The sequence below is a fragment of the Eptatretus burgeri genome, chromosome 4, assembly GCF_056783735.1.
Source record: "Eptatretus burgeri isolate ZD-2024b chromosome 4, Ebu_testis_v1, whole genome shotgun sequence".
Lineage (NCBI taxonomy): Eukaryota > Metazoa > Chordata > Myxini > Myxiniformes > Myxinidae > Eptatretus > Eptatretus burgeri.
The window spans coordinates 15,761,201-15,780,260 of record NC_140964.1 but is presented as its reverse complement, the minus strand read 5'-3'; the positions used below and the strand labels follow the sequence as shown (position 1 = coordinate 15,780,260).

General features: G+C 36.2%; 1 protein-coding gene and 1 long non-coding RNA gene across 3 annotated transcripts in view; one reads left to right on the top strand and one right to left on the bottom strand.

Moving 5' to 3' along the window:
• The window catches only part of LOC147027529 (uncharacterized), a 37,529-nt gene extending 18,671 nt beyond the window's left edge, over nucleotides 1–18,858 (top strand). The window contains exons 2-4 of one of the 2 annotated variants that reach the window (XR_015057098.1): nucleotides 7,681–7,919; nucleotides 15,253–15,405; nucleotides 18,291–18,858. This is a non-coding gene — a long non-coding RNA (uncharacterized LOC147027529). Of the gene's footprint in view, nucleotides 1–7,680; nucleotides 7,920–10,124; nucleotides 10,220–15,252; nucleotides 15,406–18,290 lie in introns of those variants that run through there. The other variant, XR_015057097.1, reaches the window with a different exon arrangement.
• On the bottom strand, nucleotides 10,819–13,782 carry LOC147027530 (homeobox protein Hox-D13-like). The gene is made up of 2 exons (XM_085877007.1): nucleotides 12,772–13,782; nucleotides 10,819–12,213 (listed from the first exon to the last, which is right to left on the bottom strand). The coding sequence occupies exons 1-2, from the start codon at nucleotides 13,301–13,303 to the stop codon at nucleotides 11,993–11,995; spliced, it is 753 nt and encodes a 250-aa protein (XP_085733133.1). The 5' UTR covers nucleotides 13,304–13,782; the 3' UTR covers nucleotides 10,819–11,992.
• Nucleotides 18,859–19,060: the final 202 nt, after the last annotated feature.

Sequence of the window (19,060 nt, the reverse complement as noted above, 5' to 3'; positions counted from 1 at the left end):
ATCACATATATCTTTGCAACACTTCATATGAGCTGTATGTGCAAGAAAAGTGTATGCATATAAATGTTTTTGTGTTCAAACATTTTTCAAACCACTTAAATCATGGTATATAGTCACATATAGATTATTAGAAGAATGGTTCCAAGACATTCATATCCCAAATGGAAACCACTTTTATGAAGATAACCTTGTACATCTAACATTATTTTTTTCATGCATTATTTATAGTAAAATAAATGTGAAAATATGAACATGATACTTAGTGATTAATAGTCTTGTAAACATTTAATTGATGTAATGTTATGATTTTCTCCTCATTTTAACGGATTATTTTCCAACACAATACTGACAATTATCCATGAAATTATCATGCCTGTCCATCACAAAACCGATGAGTTCATCCATCTGGTGTCGTAATTTTTTCTTTTTCCATCTGTTTGTGAAACGGGTGCAAAAAAACCTTTCGACTTGGACGTCTTGCCTCGGTCATGGCGATGTGGAAAAAACGGAACACAGCCTTGTGGTTAGCGAGCTTTGTATTGTGGATTGCTCTATATGGCCTCTAAATGTATCCTCATTCACCTCAATAACCGCAACATGAAAGGAGCTCGAGATTGCACTGCAGAACATTGCACAGACTGCACAGCCCCTGTAAACCGGTGGCTTCCGGGTTGAATCCCTCTGGAAATGTCTCAGTCTGGAAAGGGGAATAATGAAGAACGTGGTTTCGCAATAACTCCCACGGCCTCGTGTGGTTATCTGAAAACTGCTTCGTTAAAGAGCATGAAACGTATTGGTTAGTGTAACATTTTTGCTCCGACCATACAGGTGTTTTGAGTTAGCAGTGCATGAGTGAAAGTTTGTACATGAAAGCAAGCTTGTGCATATAAAGCTATTAATATCAAGATAATATAATACTTTAAAGACAAAATGGATGTTGTTCTTAAGTTACCGAATGGTGGGAGGAGGAATTCCACACCTATGGAAAGGAAGTTTAAAGGACAAGGAAGAAACAGCATGCAATTAAAAACTGAAATAAGGGTTATATATCAGTGGGGCATGCTTGCAGACTGCAAGCTGGTGGGGCATGCTTGCAGACTGAAAACAGAAGCTGGGATGCATCATCCCACATGCAGACATCATAAATAAATGCTTTATCTAGTTGATGAAGTGGATTGTGCTTAAATCCTGCAATCAACTAAATAAGTGTATCAGAATTGGCTCTTCATTTTACAGTTTCCAATTAATGAAATTATTAACGTAAAAAGGTCAAAATTTCCAAAACAAAATTATTGTTAACGTTCTAATGAGTTGCGAGGCAACATTAAGGGGCAGAGTTTATTATTCTATAAAAGTCCAGGACTTTTAAGGGGTGGAACGTTGAGGGAGTGGAACACACACACACACACACACACACACACACACACACACACACACACACACACACACACACACACACACAGTATGGTATCCTTAATTGTACAGTTAATTGTACACACAGTTAATTGTACAGTATGGTATCTGCTATTCCTAAAATATAATATAATTTGAAGGATTTCTGTAAATTGTTGATTTCACAACATCCAATATTTAAATTGTAAACCTCAAAACATAGTTCCCTTACCCAAAGTAAGAACCTTAACCTGTAAGCAATTGAATGGTTTCCTGACCGCATGGATCATCAGCTGGGCACCGTTCTTCCTCGAGATTTTGATCCTTTCAGCCCAGAACCTCTCCAAATGGTGGATTAAAAACTCCAAATAAACTCTCCAAACACACACACACACACACACACACACACACACACACACACACACACACACACACACACACACACACACACACACACACACACACACACACACACACACACACACACACGCATCAAGGGGTGTTACTTTTCAACCGAAGTTGAAAACAAACAGTGATTGTAATATTCTTGTCGCTGTTCCCACATTGCACATCATTAACAACAGAGCCAATTCTACTTCTCATTATGTTAATTTAGCCTCCATCCTTTTTGATACAATGATTGAATTTTGACGATTCAACTTCTGATCTGGGTTGAATTCCTAACTCAACAAAAATGCCATATAGTTACATATAACAGTCATAATGCATGCTTTCAACAGATGATATAATGAAGAAGGCATGCATTACTGGATAGACAAAATGCTGCTGTGAAACATTAATTGACCACACTGAGCATCTGGTTATTAAAACATTGTAAATTGTAGAACAAGCTGTTTCAAATTTCCAAAAAAACCTAAATTCCACTTCAGAAATTACATTCTGCTTCATGTTCTCTCTGAGCCTCTTCCCCTGCCTGTTCCAAGGGACGGGCCTCAACAATCCTCGCCAAGTTGAGTGTCTCCGTCCCTTTTCCTCAGCAGCATCAGTGGGCAATGTATTTTTCCACAAGAGCAATCTCAAAATGCAAGGAATAATAAAATGATTGTTTGTTTTGAGGTCTTTGATAATTAATTTTGACAATGTCATTTGCAATTTGATCATTTTCTAACATAGGGCCTTGTGTTTGCGTTCAAACTTGCTGGGACAAAGCAAACTTTAGACCTGGATTTTCCAGCAATGTGGATTGTGAATACAGGGAAAATATGCATTGACTGAAACATGTTCTGAATGTTTGTTATAACCAGGCTGCCTTATACAGAAGTTCGATTGTATATGTAAACCTTCAATATATTATACTAAAATATCATATCGATACAATGACTGATTAATGATTGTAAGTCAGGTCAGATCAGGTATGGGAGCATGCGCCAGAGCAGCGCGTCGCTGTCCATTTTCTGCCGGTACTCCAGGGGCCTCCTTCTGGCCATCCCCCAGGTAGATGCCTGGCCCATCCCCATCTCCTTGAGATGCCGATCAACTCGCTGCAACCACGAGGAACATGGTCGGCCCATTGGCCTCCTCTACTCACGAGACTCCCTCGCTGAGAGAATCTGGTGAGCAGGATCAGCATCAGGAAAACGAGCCACATGTCCATACAGCCGCAGCTGACACTCAGAGACTATGCAGGTAACAAATCTCATTTGAGTCTCTCTCAGCAGCCACTCGGACACAAAGTCTGACCAGCGATAGCCAAGGATTCTCTGAAGAGACCTGGTACCAAAAGAATTAAGTCTCCATCTCAGATCCTTGGTCAGAGTCTAAGTCTCACATCCATAGAGCAAGACTGAAAGCACCAAGGACCTGAAGACTCGGACTTTCGTCCTCCCGGACAGGTACCGGCAGCGCCACACCCCATTATCCAGTGAATCCATGACTCCCCAGGCTCAATCCAGACGTCTATTGACCTCTGACTCACAGCCAGCAGAGAGATGAATATCTCTGCCAAGGTAAGTGAATCTCTCCACGACCTCAACATCCTGTTACAACATCAACATTGTAAGTACTGCACAATAAAACCTGTATATTAAAAGAGTTGAAGAACAAATCCTTCATTGGGTTGAGGTAAACTGACTTTAAGGCCACCCTATACATCTGTAAATGATAAACGTTTATGACTTCCTACCACTGTACACTGTCCGTAAATGACAAAACCTACAGACATTTCCCAAGTCAAACCACAATAAAACTGAGCAACACCCGTGTGTGACCCTGCTCAAGAAAGATCACGTGACTTGCTATTTTATTTGGTCATGTGACCTTATGTGAGCAGGAACAAAGCTTCATTGGCCAACTTCCATTTACAGATATTCATGTTCACACCGTTTTGTGATTTTCTTGGAATTGTGGCTTCAAGTTACATCAGTGTCCAAAATTTCAGCTTTCTAGCCCACCTAGAGAGTACTAAATATTTATATCGGTGTGTGAGTACTCAGAAAGAGCCTTATAAATATGATGAGTTCCCTTAGAAGGAACTGCAATGCAGGAGGAGGCAATCATTGCCCTTCAAAGCCTGCACTATGATTGCTAACCTATGTTTGCTTGTCCCTGCTCTATCCTTTAAAAAAAATAAATTATTCTGAGTATGAAATAAGGAAGCAGCACATACCATTTTTGAAGTCTTTGGTATGACTCGGCCAGGTTTCAAACCACCGACTTCCCAGATTCAGAGTGGACACTCCAACCATTAATTCACCGAGTCTGGTTGTTCAAGAAGTTCTAGGAGTGAGATACTTGCAAGAGTCCAAGAAATGGCAACTTTTATGATTCTTCAATATACCTGTGTATTATATAATTAGTAAGGAGATATTTGTCTTATTAACTACATATGCGTATATATATATATATATATATATATATATATATATATATATATATATATATATATATATATATATATATATATATATATATATATATATATATATATATATATATATATATATATATATATATATATATATATATATATATATATATATATATATACTTTCTCAGACTAGTGCGGATCCCATTACTACAACCTATTCTATGCCCCATGTATGGTTTAGGCCAAAGGTATAGACAAATTAACACTTTCTCTCATGGGATTCAAACCTCGGGGTCAGAGCATTACATCGGCAAGTGCTCAGACTGCAAACCCAAAAAGGCTACCAGAGTATTATATAATACAGATCATATATATATATATATATATATATATATATATATATATATATATATATATATATATATATATATATATATATATATATATAATCATATTGCACCATCCATTGTTCCAGATCACTTGATTAAGACAACAAACATTATTGGACAATTCCTGGTCCGTTTGTAGGTTTCCTATGATGTACATGTTAAAATCTGCAGATAGATGTGTTGTCCATGTTTAAGCAATGCCTGAGATCTATTCATAGGATATGGAATAATAATTAATTTATAGTGAACTGTAATGTAATTAAAATTTTACGTTGCCTTTTGTCAATTGTAAAAGAATATAGTTGGAATAAGAACGAGCATTTAACAATCATCCATATATCCTCACAGATGCAGAGCTGCATGCTGTCTCACGCACTCACTTACTGATACAGATCGACTGTAATGGCCTTTCTCCTTTCGGGAACATAGGAGGGCAAGAATCCACACTTAAGAAAATATCTTTGGTCGGGAAACTTCTATTTGATACAATTGAAAAGATAAATTTTTAATTACGAAATGTGTCCTGAAAGTCAATCGTAATATATATATATATATATATATATATATATATATATATATATATATATATATATATATATATATATATATATATATATACCTATCTGGTGAAATTGTATGATTTTTTCACACGTCTGTTCTATAATTGAAATGGAACAATATGGGAAGATTTTGCACAGCTGTTCAAAAAAAAAAAAAACCTAAGGAGCTTTTTCATAACATTTACCTCAAAAGTACAAAATGTAATTAAACAATTTTTATGTACATTTCCAGCTCTCAAAAACAGCTCACAGTCTAAACACTCTAAAGCATTCATGTCAAAAAAATACCTTTATAAAGAATCTGATGATACATCTATACTGAAAATCTATGATTTTCCACTGTGCTCTTATTCACAAAAGTTTAATGAGGAAACCAGGCAAGGTGGTAAATCACATCAAATGTAATTAACTTTCAGAATTTTTTTTCAATACTGTAATTCTACTTTATTTTTCACGTTCTCTGCACGCATTGTTTCAGAACATCTGTGGTTTTCATATTTCACCTGTAAGGAGAGCAACTTCCAGACCACTCTCGCAAGTAAAAGAGAGGAATGCTACTTTATTTCCTATTTGCTGCAATACAAATCATTATTATGGGAATATCAATTGGTATGGTTTATAAAACACACACACACACACACACACACACACACACACACACACACACACACACACACACACACACACACACACACACACACACACACACACACTGAAAATGGGCCATAATACTGGCACACAATGGTTTATTATTTTAGAAAGGCAGTGCAGGATATTTAAAGTTCACCACCCAAATGACAGTGCACTCATTGATACCACACCTTTGCCTGAGATAAATCAAGGTGTGTTTGTTGTCTGGTCAGAAATCAAACCCAGATTAGAGAAGTTGGAGGCAAGCATGCTATCTCTGAGCTATATTGCTCACCCATATATGCACTACACACCTCTGACATGACATATCTCACACCCACACACCTCTTTTCACCATCAACCCATTTTCTGTCAGAATCCACTTACAGTGCATCAGAGGAATTTTTTTTGCATGGTGACCAGGTAAAAACAAAACAGGTACACTGTGGTGAAATACCCAATCGTCAACCTTTTCAAAAGTGGAGCCTTCAGTCCCCTCGACGAGCTCATATCTTGCATTTCAGCAGATAATTTGTTCAACCAGGAACTCACTATATTAGTGACACTTGGTGCACAGAAATTGTCAGTATGAGCAATGCACGTATTGGCATGTTTCACTATTTATGTGCAGATTTGAAATCTTATGCTGGGTTTGTTTAAAGTTTTTTTTTTTTTTTTTTTTTTTTTCTTTCTTTCTTAATTCATGGGTTTGTCATTGTGCAAACCCTTGAAATGATGAATGATATATATATATATATATATATATATATATATATACATATACATATATATATACATACATATATATTATATAGTGACCATCTCAAAATTAGAAAAGTTATTAGATAGATCGGGTTAAAGAAGGACACAAGTCGAACACGTTGAAGGTATTTTTGGGTTTGTGGAGTTTTTGATGAGAGTTTTGGGAGGTACTTTGTCTGAGAGAGTGCAGGCGTTAGGGCCACATTCTTGGAACCTTTCCAATACATTTGGCTCAAATTGGCAGCGCCAGGAACGTTTCCACCAGAGCCTCCATAACTTCACAAAGCCCTTGGCCTTATTATGATCGAAGTGCTAAACATAAATTACAAAACTTCAGCAGCGACAGAAGGAAAAAAGCACAGACTAAAGCAATCATAGTGCCAATAATAATCCTTACCATTTGTCCTAAATCATCATTCAGAGTGCTTCTCCGGTAGGCCAAGTCATAAATATATACAGAGATGTAGAGGGGGTGAGGGCAGTATGAGAAAGGGAGATGATCATGGGTGAAGCAAAATCTTCATTTATATTCTATACACAGACATGAAAGCGCATGGACACACAAGGTTTTCCCCCTCGGGTATTCGACACGTGGCTACCCGCATTTCATCTCATCCCTTATAATCGGCGGTAGTGTTTCTGATTAAAAATGCTCGATTGAGTGAAGCAATTTCTGTTTTGTTCACAGAGTAGCTACTCTTTCAAAATTGTTGAGGCCTCCTGGGGGATTCCAGGTCAGACGGGCGAATGCCAATGCCCATTTGTGAACACAAGGAGGCAGCAGCGTGCTTCAGAACGGACAATATTGTATCGGCGGGATGCATTGGATATAAAAATCCCCATGTTATAATTTCACATCCACAAAAAAGATGCTTCATTGAATCGACTGTACGACTTGGGCTGTAAAAATCATCGAATCAATGTAACGTTACATCAAAATGATGTTGAATAATCTCTATATTCCATGCAATGCAACAAATTTTGCACAAATACTTTGTCATATTTTCTTTTGAATGAGCCTGGCGTGAGGATAGCCTCAGGGTATGCACTTCTGAGTTGTCTAACTTGGGTTAAAATTTGGACCCAGCTATAAATGCTCAACTTTGTGTTTTGCATGCAGGGCGAGGCATCAATGTGTGCACCATCCCTCAGATGGATGGTAAGCCAGAGGACCCATCTGCCAGCGTTGGTCGTTGGTGGACATTAAACATCCGATGGTGTCTTTCATGAAGAAGAGGAGAGTTATCACTGGTATCCTGAGCAAATGACAAATTCCTGATGTCGTTGAACATCAGCCTTGGCTAGCTGGTTCCAGAAAGACTTGGGCTGGAGCTGTCTCACCCTGGCCAACCTCACAAGGTGGGAATAGTTCTCGTGTTAAAGAGAAAGAATAATAAAATACAACATTTTATTAAATAAGTTTTGATAACTTTCCGAGTAAGGAATACTATCACCAACAGTGGAGAATTTTGCAAATCCTATCCCTTTCATATCAAACTGATCTTCTGTCCCAGCATTTTTTCTTATACTCGATAACCTATATAATCTCCGTGTTTATGCCTGCCAGAAACTTCATTGGCTATTCCAAGTCAATAAAATGTGCAAAAGATAATCTCCTTACACATAAACCTATATATATATATATATATATATTTATTATTATTATGATAAACAAGCAAGTCATGTGGTTTATTGAACTGCATGCTATGACATCATTAAACATTCAAACTTTATTGAAAAGTCACAAGACACAGATAAAGCATGAATATCCTTTATTAAACCAAAGTATCTGAATCTGCTTCTTCTTGAAAAGAAATACAATCTCACAATAACATTTTACATGTCTTACAAATGAACAAGCACAGCATTGCGTAAACTGAGGACGGTCACCACATTTCCAGAACAACACACACAGTTCCTCTATACCTGTGTGTGCACAATAACACGAAGATTTCACAAAAAAAAACATTTTCTTTTATTCCATCATCAAAGACCCTCTCAAATATTAAACATTATTGTTCCCATTTTTGACTTCATAGAACATTGTTTCATCAATTGTTCTCTTTTGCTCAAGATTCAGGCCCACCAGCTTCTCTACAGCGCCATCTAATGTGTCTTACCCCAAAATCCACTTCATTCCAGGAGCTTACATTTTAATGGCACTATTAAGTTGATGATTATGACAAACAACACATGATAAATATGTTCATTCGTTGTGCAGAATGGATGTTCGAAATATTTAAAATATATATATTTCATTTTTAAATAAAATAAAATAACTTTTGATGTAAAATAAAGAAAGTGAAACGTCTTGTATTTAAGTGTACTTTGGGGGAAGACACATTTGATTTTAAATAAAATAAAAGATTCTAAATGAAATATTTTTTTATTGTTTGCTGGAGGATCTTACAGGCTTTCAGCCCAGTATTGTATATTGTAACTGAATCACCTACACCTCAGGTATTGATCACACTCTATAGAAGTTATGGATATGCATATGGGGAGCATTCAAAGAGTTCTTAGAATGAAGTACACACCAACGTGCAAGAAAGGCCAAAGTATTTTTTTATTTTTAGACATGTATGTATATGCAATAAAAAATGACATATGACTCGTTATAGTTTTTTGGCACATGTTGGATTATTGTGACGATCTTGTTGGTAGACCTTTTTGAACACCCCACACAAGATGCTCCTTTGTAATCCCAATACATAAAAAATAATAGAGCCATAAATACAGCAAACCATTATGTTTCAAAACATTTATGGTCACAGTGACATTCTGAAATAATGTACACTATTTAGGAGCATGTGGTTAATCATTGAGGGTACACCCGTATGTTTTACACTCGTTATGAAAGGCAAAACTTTGTTAACATTTGGTACTAAAGCACAGCATTGTAACAGTGGTTAAAATTTCTCCAGCAGTGAAAAAAAACTGGTTTGACTGGTACATCAGTCAATCCAGCCAGGCTCTCATTAACAATGCTGCAAATATACATTCACAAAACAATGCGCTACTCTGTTTTATCATCAGATTTTTTTAAAGACATTAAAGATGAACTTCTTTAACGTCTTTGACAAGCGCAGCACCCAAGGCAAACTGATGATTCAAAAAAAAAAAACGTTCTGCGAGAACTCAGCTTCTTGTGAGAGTAATGAAAGAACATTAGGCGGAAAATTCTTCAAATCAATGTCATAAGTATATGTTGTGATGCTTTGTTCAGTTATTTTTGACAATTTGAAAACATATATATATATAATGCATGTATGTAGAGTACACTATTGTGCCCCAATGCCAAGTACACTATATATTATTAAGTTGGTACTTAAGCCAAAATTACAAATGTTTCCTTCAGTCACAAAGTGTATTCCAATATACTCTTAAACTACAAATCACCATCTTTTAGTTTAAATTTTGATTTACCAAGCATCCTCCTCAGTCCACCCCTTTTACTTGCATGTGACTATACATGTCATTCACTCTGTTCTCTCCTTTTGCCATTTCTTTATTCCCTTGCTTATTATGTCCACCTGTCATCTGTCACTGTCCCTGCACGACCAGTTTGTTGCCCTTCTACCCTCCATCACCTAATTCTCCCATGAGTCAAGACTGTTTACAGAAAAATGGGCTCATTAAACCCAACAGTACTACAGACCTGCTTCTCACCTTGGGCTTTGAGTTTCAACAAAGGTGATTGGATATTTTGAAACTGTCAAACATGTGTAAACTTACTTTAGTAGGAATCGTGTCAAATCTATGGCTACTAATCATTTTCCCTGGATAGGCCAAGAAGCACCAACTTGAAGCAGAGAAGAAGAAAAAAATCCATAAATAATGGTGATTATTCACATTAACAGGTAGAAAATTGTTGTAAAAGGACTTTACAGGAAAATTCTGTCAAAATTGTTTTTTGTTAGTTTTAGCAAAAACAACAAAAAAAGAAGGTATTGCTTGCAAATGCCATAAGTGTTCGACTTTTTAATGTGAGCTCACCTCATATATCCTTTGTGTTTCAAATACATCCTAGCTCTTGATTTATTTTAACCCTCACAACAATGTACTTTGTTTAGTTGCCTGTACCATCACATATATGTTTAATTACCATTTTTCCTGCCACTTCATTCTGTAAATAAAATCTTTATGCAGAAGGGTCCCAACATTGGATGAGAAAGTTTTTAGATCAGCTTGGATTACATAGGAAATCACTGCGAGAGAAAATGTAATCTTGTGCTCGGTTACAAGATATACATTATATAAAGTCAGCAACTGTAAAACCTGTAAAATAAATTTTATGGTATCTTCTAACTTTTTCATTTTCACACATTCCTCTCAGATATATAATCCTTTTATAAACTCACACGACCTGGGCATGATGTGATGATATATTGACTTGCACCACCTATAAAGTTTGCAGAACAAATTAAAGAAGGTGTGGATGCGAGGGGGAGAGAGATGTAATATATGTAATCATATCAATTTGTGATTTCACAGTTCCCCTTTTCTGTATTAAATACGCAATATAATCTTACAGTAGCCTCTTTTTTTTTTTTTTTTACAAACATCGTTTGGCTCTCGCAGAATAAGAAATGTATTCATACGAAGCAAACAGTAGCACAAAATTAGTGCATGGTGTATAACTATATAGTGAATATGGGAAAAGTAATGTTTGTTAAGAGAAAAGTAATAAAGTTTTTAAAATGATAAAAAAGAAAGATTGTTCAGGTTTCAGAAAACAATTTTAAATTTTTTTTACATCAGTGTTTGCCAATCCCATATTTCCATATAATATGCATGAACACAGTTCATTAGTTGAAAAATAATTTCTCAACATGCATTTTAACATCGTATGTGAACAGAAACATACCATCCAACTTTAATGGGAAGAAAAAATATGATCATTTGGAGAATAATGAACATAAAGTGTACTGAACACGATTAAATTCGTTACATCTTCATCTGTAAAGTTGTTCCCTATTGAGCTTCTCAAACAAGCTAAAAACAAAATAATTTAAACATCATTTTCACTTATCTCAATATTTTCATTTTCCTTGCACTTGCTTGCACCCCCTTCAACTAGATATTGCACCCACATGCACACGGAATGCCAAATCACGGCCACGTTCGAATTTTTCAAATTTATTATACACACTACATTTACAAAAGTTTACGAACCCTTGAGATATTGTGTATAGTCCTGACTTTTTTACATGCTGTACACCCATCTCTATGTGTACATTATATCGACAAAATGCTGAGATGACACGATTTGTAAATATGGATTACATAGCCTGACGGAAGTCCATAAGGCAGGGAATGATGACGTGTGAATGGAAGCCGGAAGTCTGCGCGAGTCTCGAGTTCCCACTGGCTGCAATGCAGCTTCTTCTTCATCATATTTTAAGTACTCTTTGCCATTAACAGTACCCAATTTACTTCCTCTGCCTGGAATGTATCTTCTTCTCTTTCACCCTTCTGTTCTGAAACCAAATTGTGATCTGTCTATCGGTGAGGTGCGTCCCATTCACGAGACGCCGACGAGTCTCCTTGGTGACGAACTGGTTTCTGGCATACTCCACCTCCAGTACCCCCAGCTGTGCCTTGCTGTAGGGTACTCGCTTCTTGCGCACACGGCGGGTTTGTCGTGTCTCACCTGTGTGACAGAAGACTCGTATTATACTGCACCAGGTAATGGTGACTCGTATTTCTCATGCTCAGCTTTGAAACGCATCAAGACATTTAATTCAAAAAACTTTAAGCAATCCATCTTTGTTGATATCACGGACACAGAAAGTATTTTTCTTAAAACAAGGCGTTTTGAAACACGAGGTATATTGACATGTCAGATCGCTGTGTTAAATCCCGAGAAGTCCAGCTGGTCTTAAATTCTTTCGGAGGGTTACAAACAGTTCTTATCCTTTTTTAGGCTACAGGTATTGGGGGAGAGAAAACTACGACTCTCCGAGTAACATCCCGCCAATCATGTAATGCCTATACATTAATCACACCATGGGTATCCTTAGCCTAACAGGACATGCTACATATACATTAATTTAACACTGATGCCTTCCCATTCATTGAAGCATTTCTGCATCAACTGCACCCAAGCAACTGAAGCTCAATCTCATAAATGAGGAGTATTCAAAAAAAAAAAAATCATTTCTCAAAATCTCAAACTGTTCTATCCCCGTGAAAGGCACCGCATATTTACTCGGGTGTGGTCCACCGGCTGCAGACCAGTAGCACTGGTGGGGTGGTGCCTCCGGTTCATCGTCTGTTCTGCCGTTGAATGTAGTCGGGATGAGAGGCACGTCCAAGTACCCTGAGGTGGGCTGGTATGGCGTTGGGTAGCCGTGGTAAAAGCTGTAGTCAGGCGTCCAAAAGGGCACGTCCTCACGTGATGGAGCGTAGGCACAGTCGGGAGCATCGCGGCCTTTCTCGCTTGAGACAGCTACCGAGTGCGTGCTGCACGGACTTGCGCCTGGATATTGATTCACTCGGAATCCTTCAAAACCGTAGCCGCCGAAGGAGTAGCAGTCATAGCCGAAGGAGAAATTGACCGAACTGGTCGGCACCACAGACGAGCTTAATGACTTTCCAAGATCAAGAGAAGCCGCCGGCCCGAGGTTTGTCGTGGCTGCTCCCAAGGCGCTGGTGGGGGACGGGGCTAGTGGGGCAAGTGGTGAATGAGTCATCCAGTGGCGATACTGGCCGTTATGAGCTTGCGCTCCGAGGACTTCCATCGAGCTTGCCGCCCGCTCGGCTGTGTGACGGGGATGGCAGGTCGCTCGCTGTGCCCTGCGACCTTGCGGGGTGCAGGGATAAAGTCTGAAAGAGACGTCCGTGGATTTGTCGTGGAATGTAAAGAGTCTGGCATTGGCATTGAAAGACGACTGCTTCGTCTGCGCTCATTGGTTTGCAGGCTCACGTGACCAACAAGAAAACGTTACCTGATTTAAAATGTCCGCTTGTTTCCCAGTTCGAGCAATAATCACCTGTTAAATGGACTGCACAATTACAAATACCGATCGTTAATATTCACTGAGTGATACAAATGGCATGAAAGCAACAATCACGTCTGACTCTTCTTTCTTTTTATTAAGACCTTTCCGTATATTATAAATTGCTACATGATCCTGAGGTTTCCATGCAATGAACAAAACAAACTTTTATTTGCACCTTTATACAATTCAGAATATGCTGTCCATGAAGCGAACATGGACAACTCTTCTGATTTTACATCAGACTCGTCCGATTTCGGACCTTACGATAGCCAGGCTCCCCTTGCTTCGTCAACATGCCCAGGACTCATATATTGTTAGGTTCAGTTCATATGACGTAAGGTTTAGTTTTGTTTGCGATATTTTGTTGAAAATTATTAATTCCAGTGTTTTGTTTTTAGAAAACTCAACAAAACTTTCTGTTTTGGCAGATTAGTTGCTGAGCTCTAATTTTATAGCTTTCCAAAAGAATGGTGCAATGTTGCGTCTTGTAACCACTCCATCCGTACATGACCATACTCTGCCCAGAAACCATTTCCATGGCTGAAAACCAACTCTGGAGGTGTCTGTGTCACCACTCCGTCGCAAAATGCTGTAGGTTGTAGGAGCGGGAATATCCCAAGGGCACAGACACACAATGGCCTGCTATTTTCAAAAGAAACATTGGGGTTTTGTAACCTCCACCAGCAAATGGTATAACAGATGGGACACCCGGCTTATATAACGTCCCTCCGAAAGACGGTGTGCTCGCTGAAATGTCACCGTGCATGCGAAGCACCTGCACGATTGGTCAGGAATCAAACCTGGACAAGACAGCTGAAGCTCAAAGGAAAGTATGCTTTACTTACTGTGCTTCCCTACCAGCCATCTTGTACTGCAAGTGTCATGTTATTTCCAAGCTACTGTATCTTTATAGGACTATGGATTTAAATTTATTTAAGGCAGGAGAGCTAACAGACTATACCTTGTAAAGGAAATCCAGAAATTTGAACAAAGTTGCTCACAATCACCTCTTTGCACTTGACGATTGTGCTTTTTTTTGTTTGTTTATAAAGCAGTTGTTTTAAAATGATGTAATCAATGCATAGATTTTGGCGCATTGTATTTTGACAAGTAGGAAACTTTACAAGCTTTTCGACTTTCCACACTGTTGGCTTGTTTAGCGATTACAGTGACCACACACCCACCGGTAGAGTAAATCGGCACCATTTTATTAATTGCATTGTTTGACCTTGGATTAAGGTTCATGATCAAACGATGTATAAAGTAGGCTCGGTGAGCCAGCGGGGTTTGTTGTCAGGCTGATTCCTCCGTGAGCTCCCCCTGTTGCCTGTGAGGTATTGAATCTATTTGATCATACAAATTTGGCATAAATAAATACTGCTTTCGTTATATTTAAAACATTTCTTTCAATTAAGTACTTGCATAACTGCAAAATGTTCCGATGTTACATTCGCATTAGCAAATATCTGTCCTGTGCACGTTTACTACGAACTCTTGTTAAGGATTTCCCTCCCATCAAAAAATGTCATGTTTGATTACCTGCAGTTTTTTTTAGCATTTCAGTCACCTGGAGGTTAAAATTCAAAAAAGGAAAATATATGCTTGATTTGTTTTTTCATTTAAGAGTTAAGAAAGTCCACACAGTTTGTTGCAGCATGAACTAAACTTTCTATATGCTTTTTTTTAAGTTCTAAAATTATTTCATGTCTACAACGATATTCACGACGACATGCAAGAGATCACGAAATCCATTATCTGACTTGGAGAATCAATGACTGGAGATATTAACGAAACTGTTTCTGATCTTCATTTTTCAACAATTTCAATCTTTTCAATGAATCGTGAGTTTATTGTTTTGCATTTGAACCACATTCACATCTCGTAACTGATTGTATAAAATTGTTGCACGTTTTACAGTTTCTTCCTTATGGTTTCAGGGTTTTAAAAAGCCAGTTAACCTCATCTCTACAATCCTATGGATTTTGTAGTTGTTATGCTTGTTATGTATTTTGTTATGTATTTGTTATGTATTTGTTATGTATTTCAAGCAATGTGCATTACCAGACGTATGTATAATACATTAACATATGTGGGGGTGTTCAAAAAGTTAAACGACAGCGCAAAATAGTCCACGACATGCCGAAGAGTACAACGAGGTGTGTATATGGATAAAACTACATTTCCTTTTTCGTAACTATATTTATATGTATGTATATATATATATATATATATATATATATATGTATGTATATATATGTATATATATATACATATATATATATATATATATATATATATATATATATATATATATATATATATATATATATATATATATATATATTTTTTTTTTTTTTTTTTTTTAATGCTGTACTTATTTGTTAATGAAAAAAAATTAAAACGTTATAATCTATTCACATATGATGTTACATCCAGATAACTTCTTGAACACCCATCATGTGATTGAGATACTAAAATAATTAAAAGGACTATGAACATAATTTGCGAACGTTTTGTATTTGGAAATGGACAAGTTGTTTCGGGAAACATTCATTATCTACTCGCAACTCCTTGCAACCGACTTAAACCACTGATCATTATAGTTTATTTATTGAGAGTTTTGTATTCAGAGGTATGTTTGTAAGAATAATTACAATCCCAACGGATTGATCTAACAGAAGAACTAAATTGGGGCAGCAAGTGTATTATTGATCAGAAAGCACTTTTACGTCTTTGAAAGCAGGTCAACATATCTTGTTTTAATTTGTTGCGATATCCTTCCGGGTCTACAAATTCTATGTGGTTCACACGTGTTTCCATTGTAATTGGAGTTATGGAATAATAAAGCATATGACTTGATGAGATTATATCTCCCAAAAATTGCAGGTTGGAAATGCCACACCTTGAACCTCAAATACTTGTGAACAAACTACATGTTTTGTATCAAACAACATGTTAAAATTACAAATCGAAATAATTTTATTCAAAAACTTCAGAATTTAATCATATAGGCTCATTTAAGTTTGGCCATACATAAAGAGCGTGTAAGTAGAACGTGCACAAAGTTCTACAAATGAAACAAAGGATAGTCTGAGAAACGGCGTTATTTTACTTTTCAAAACATAAGTGGGCTACACATGATTTGTAAGAATCTTGCTAATTATCATATACTCATATATTAAGAAGTAAGAAAGTTTGTATGTCCTGAATTTCTGTGATATCTCGTTCGTATAACTTTTTTAATACTCCTTATGTGCATGAAATGATTGTGCGATGTATAAGAGCTTCACCATGCACATGCTGCATAGGGTTTGTGTGTGTGTGTGTGTGTGTGTGTGTGTGTGTGTGTGTGTGTGTGTGTGTGTGTGTGTGTGTGTGTGTGTGTGTGTGTGTTTAAGTATATATATATATATATATATATATATATTCATTTGTTGTTTTGCTATGGTTCAACTGTTAACCCTCCTATTTGTTTGTGATGTGCGCAGTGTACAAAATGAAAAGACAAACTTTTGTTTTTGTGGCTTTGTGCCTATACTTGCATTTCATTAATGATACAACTAACAAAAACACCATCCCCAGTGATGGAAAAATTTAAGTTAATCTTTCAATTTAAATTAGTTAATGGACTTTAAGATGGTTAATTGTTTTGCACTAAAAAAATCCTGCCTTCAAAATTTGAGACCAATTGGTTGTCCTGTTTGCCAAAAATTGCTATATTGGTCAATTTGGCCTCAATTTGCAGCCTCAAAATGATCTCTGAGACTGTGACCACACAGCTCATGTTATTTCCCACATAAATTTCCATTTACAAACCAAGTATGGAATTTGTTACTTTAAAGATGTGGCTCTACATATAGAACAGACCAACAGAGAGAGATACATTAGCGCTTAGATATATATATATATATATATATATATATATATATATATATATATATATATATATATATATATATATATATATATATATATATATATATATATATATATATATATATATATATATACATAATATACATAATATATATATATATATATATATAATATACATAATATATATATATATATATATATATATATATACATACTGTATGTATATATACATACTGTATGTATATATATATATATATATATATATATATATATATATATATATATATATATATATATATACTGTACACATATACATATATACTGTACACATATATATATATATATACTGTACACATATATATATATATATACTGTACACGTATATATATATATATACTGTACACATATATATATATATATGTATATATATACTGTACACATATATATATATATATATACTGTACACATATATATATATATATACTGTACATATATATATATATATATATATATATATATATATATATATATATATATATATATATATATATATATATATATATATATATATAAAATGGCGGTCACGTGCGACTGCCATACGACATCAACAAATTAGAAGAAAAATTATTTATTATCAAAGTCGGTGCAGACTGTATATAGAATCTGGAATACCAAATGGGTTACTCAGCATTTTTGGGTGGAATGTTTAATGTGACATTATTGTAACGTGTTGTCCAAATGTCCTGCATCTGAGATAATTTGGACAATCATGTGTGGAAGCTCAGCAGTCATAGATCATTGTAGAGTGAGTGAGTTTTCTTCGAGATTACATTTATCTTCTCATTAACAGGTGGCTCTGAAAAACCTACAGGATGCTGCATGGCTGTCTTGTCTGGGTTTAAATCTTGGCCCAACTCTAAACTCTTGGAATGGCGTTTCACAGCCAGAGCATTACCTCAAACTGATGGACGTTAAACTCGGTGTCCCATCTGCTGGCTTTAGATCGTGGACATTAAAGATCCAACTCTGTTTTTTGCAAAGACACCAATTATCGCCAGCACCCTGTATAAATTAAATTTTATCCAAACTAGCTCCAGTCGAGCGTTTCGCCTTGCCAGTCAGTTCATGAAATACTTGGGTCAAAATATTTACCCGGTTGACCCCACAAGAAGGTTGGAATATTTTGGGCTGTTAAAGTTGTAGTAGTAGTCGTAATCGTAATAGTAGTGGAACACCTGGCTTAGGTTGGTGTTGAAACGACACAGCTTCCAGATGATGAGCGCCTCATTACAATACACACTTCTTTCTGCTCGTATAATGATATTTATAATTCCTGGGAATAAGTGTCCTTGGACATCCTATGTTGTTATTTATATACTCTGCAGTTCATTATTTATGAACAACAAATGTTAAAGACATGAAAATAAATGATCCAAAAGCAATTCTCAGAGCTTCATGCATTGCACAACATTGTGTTGCAAAATAATGCAAGTTCCTTGCTTTTAGGAAACATGGCAATGATATCATCATATTATAAGCATATATAAATTGTGCTTTATATGATTTCCGCCCACATTTTCTGCCTCGCAATGCACCTGCCATGCCTTATCTCATTTTTAT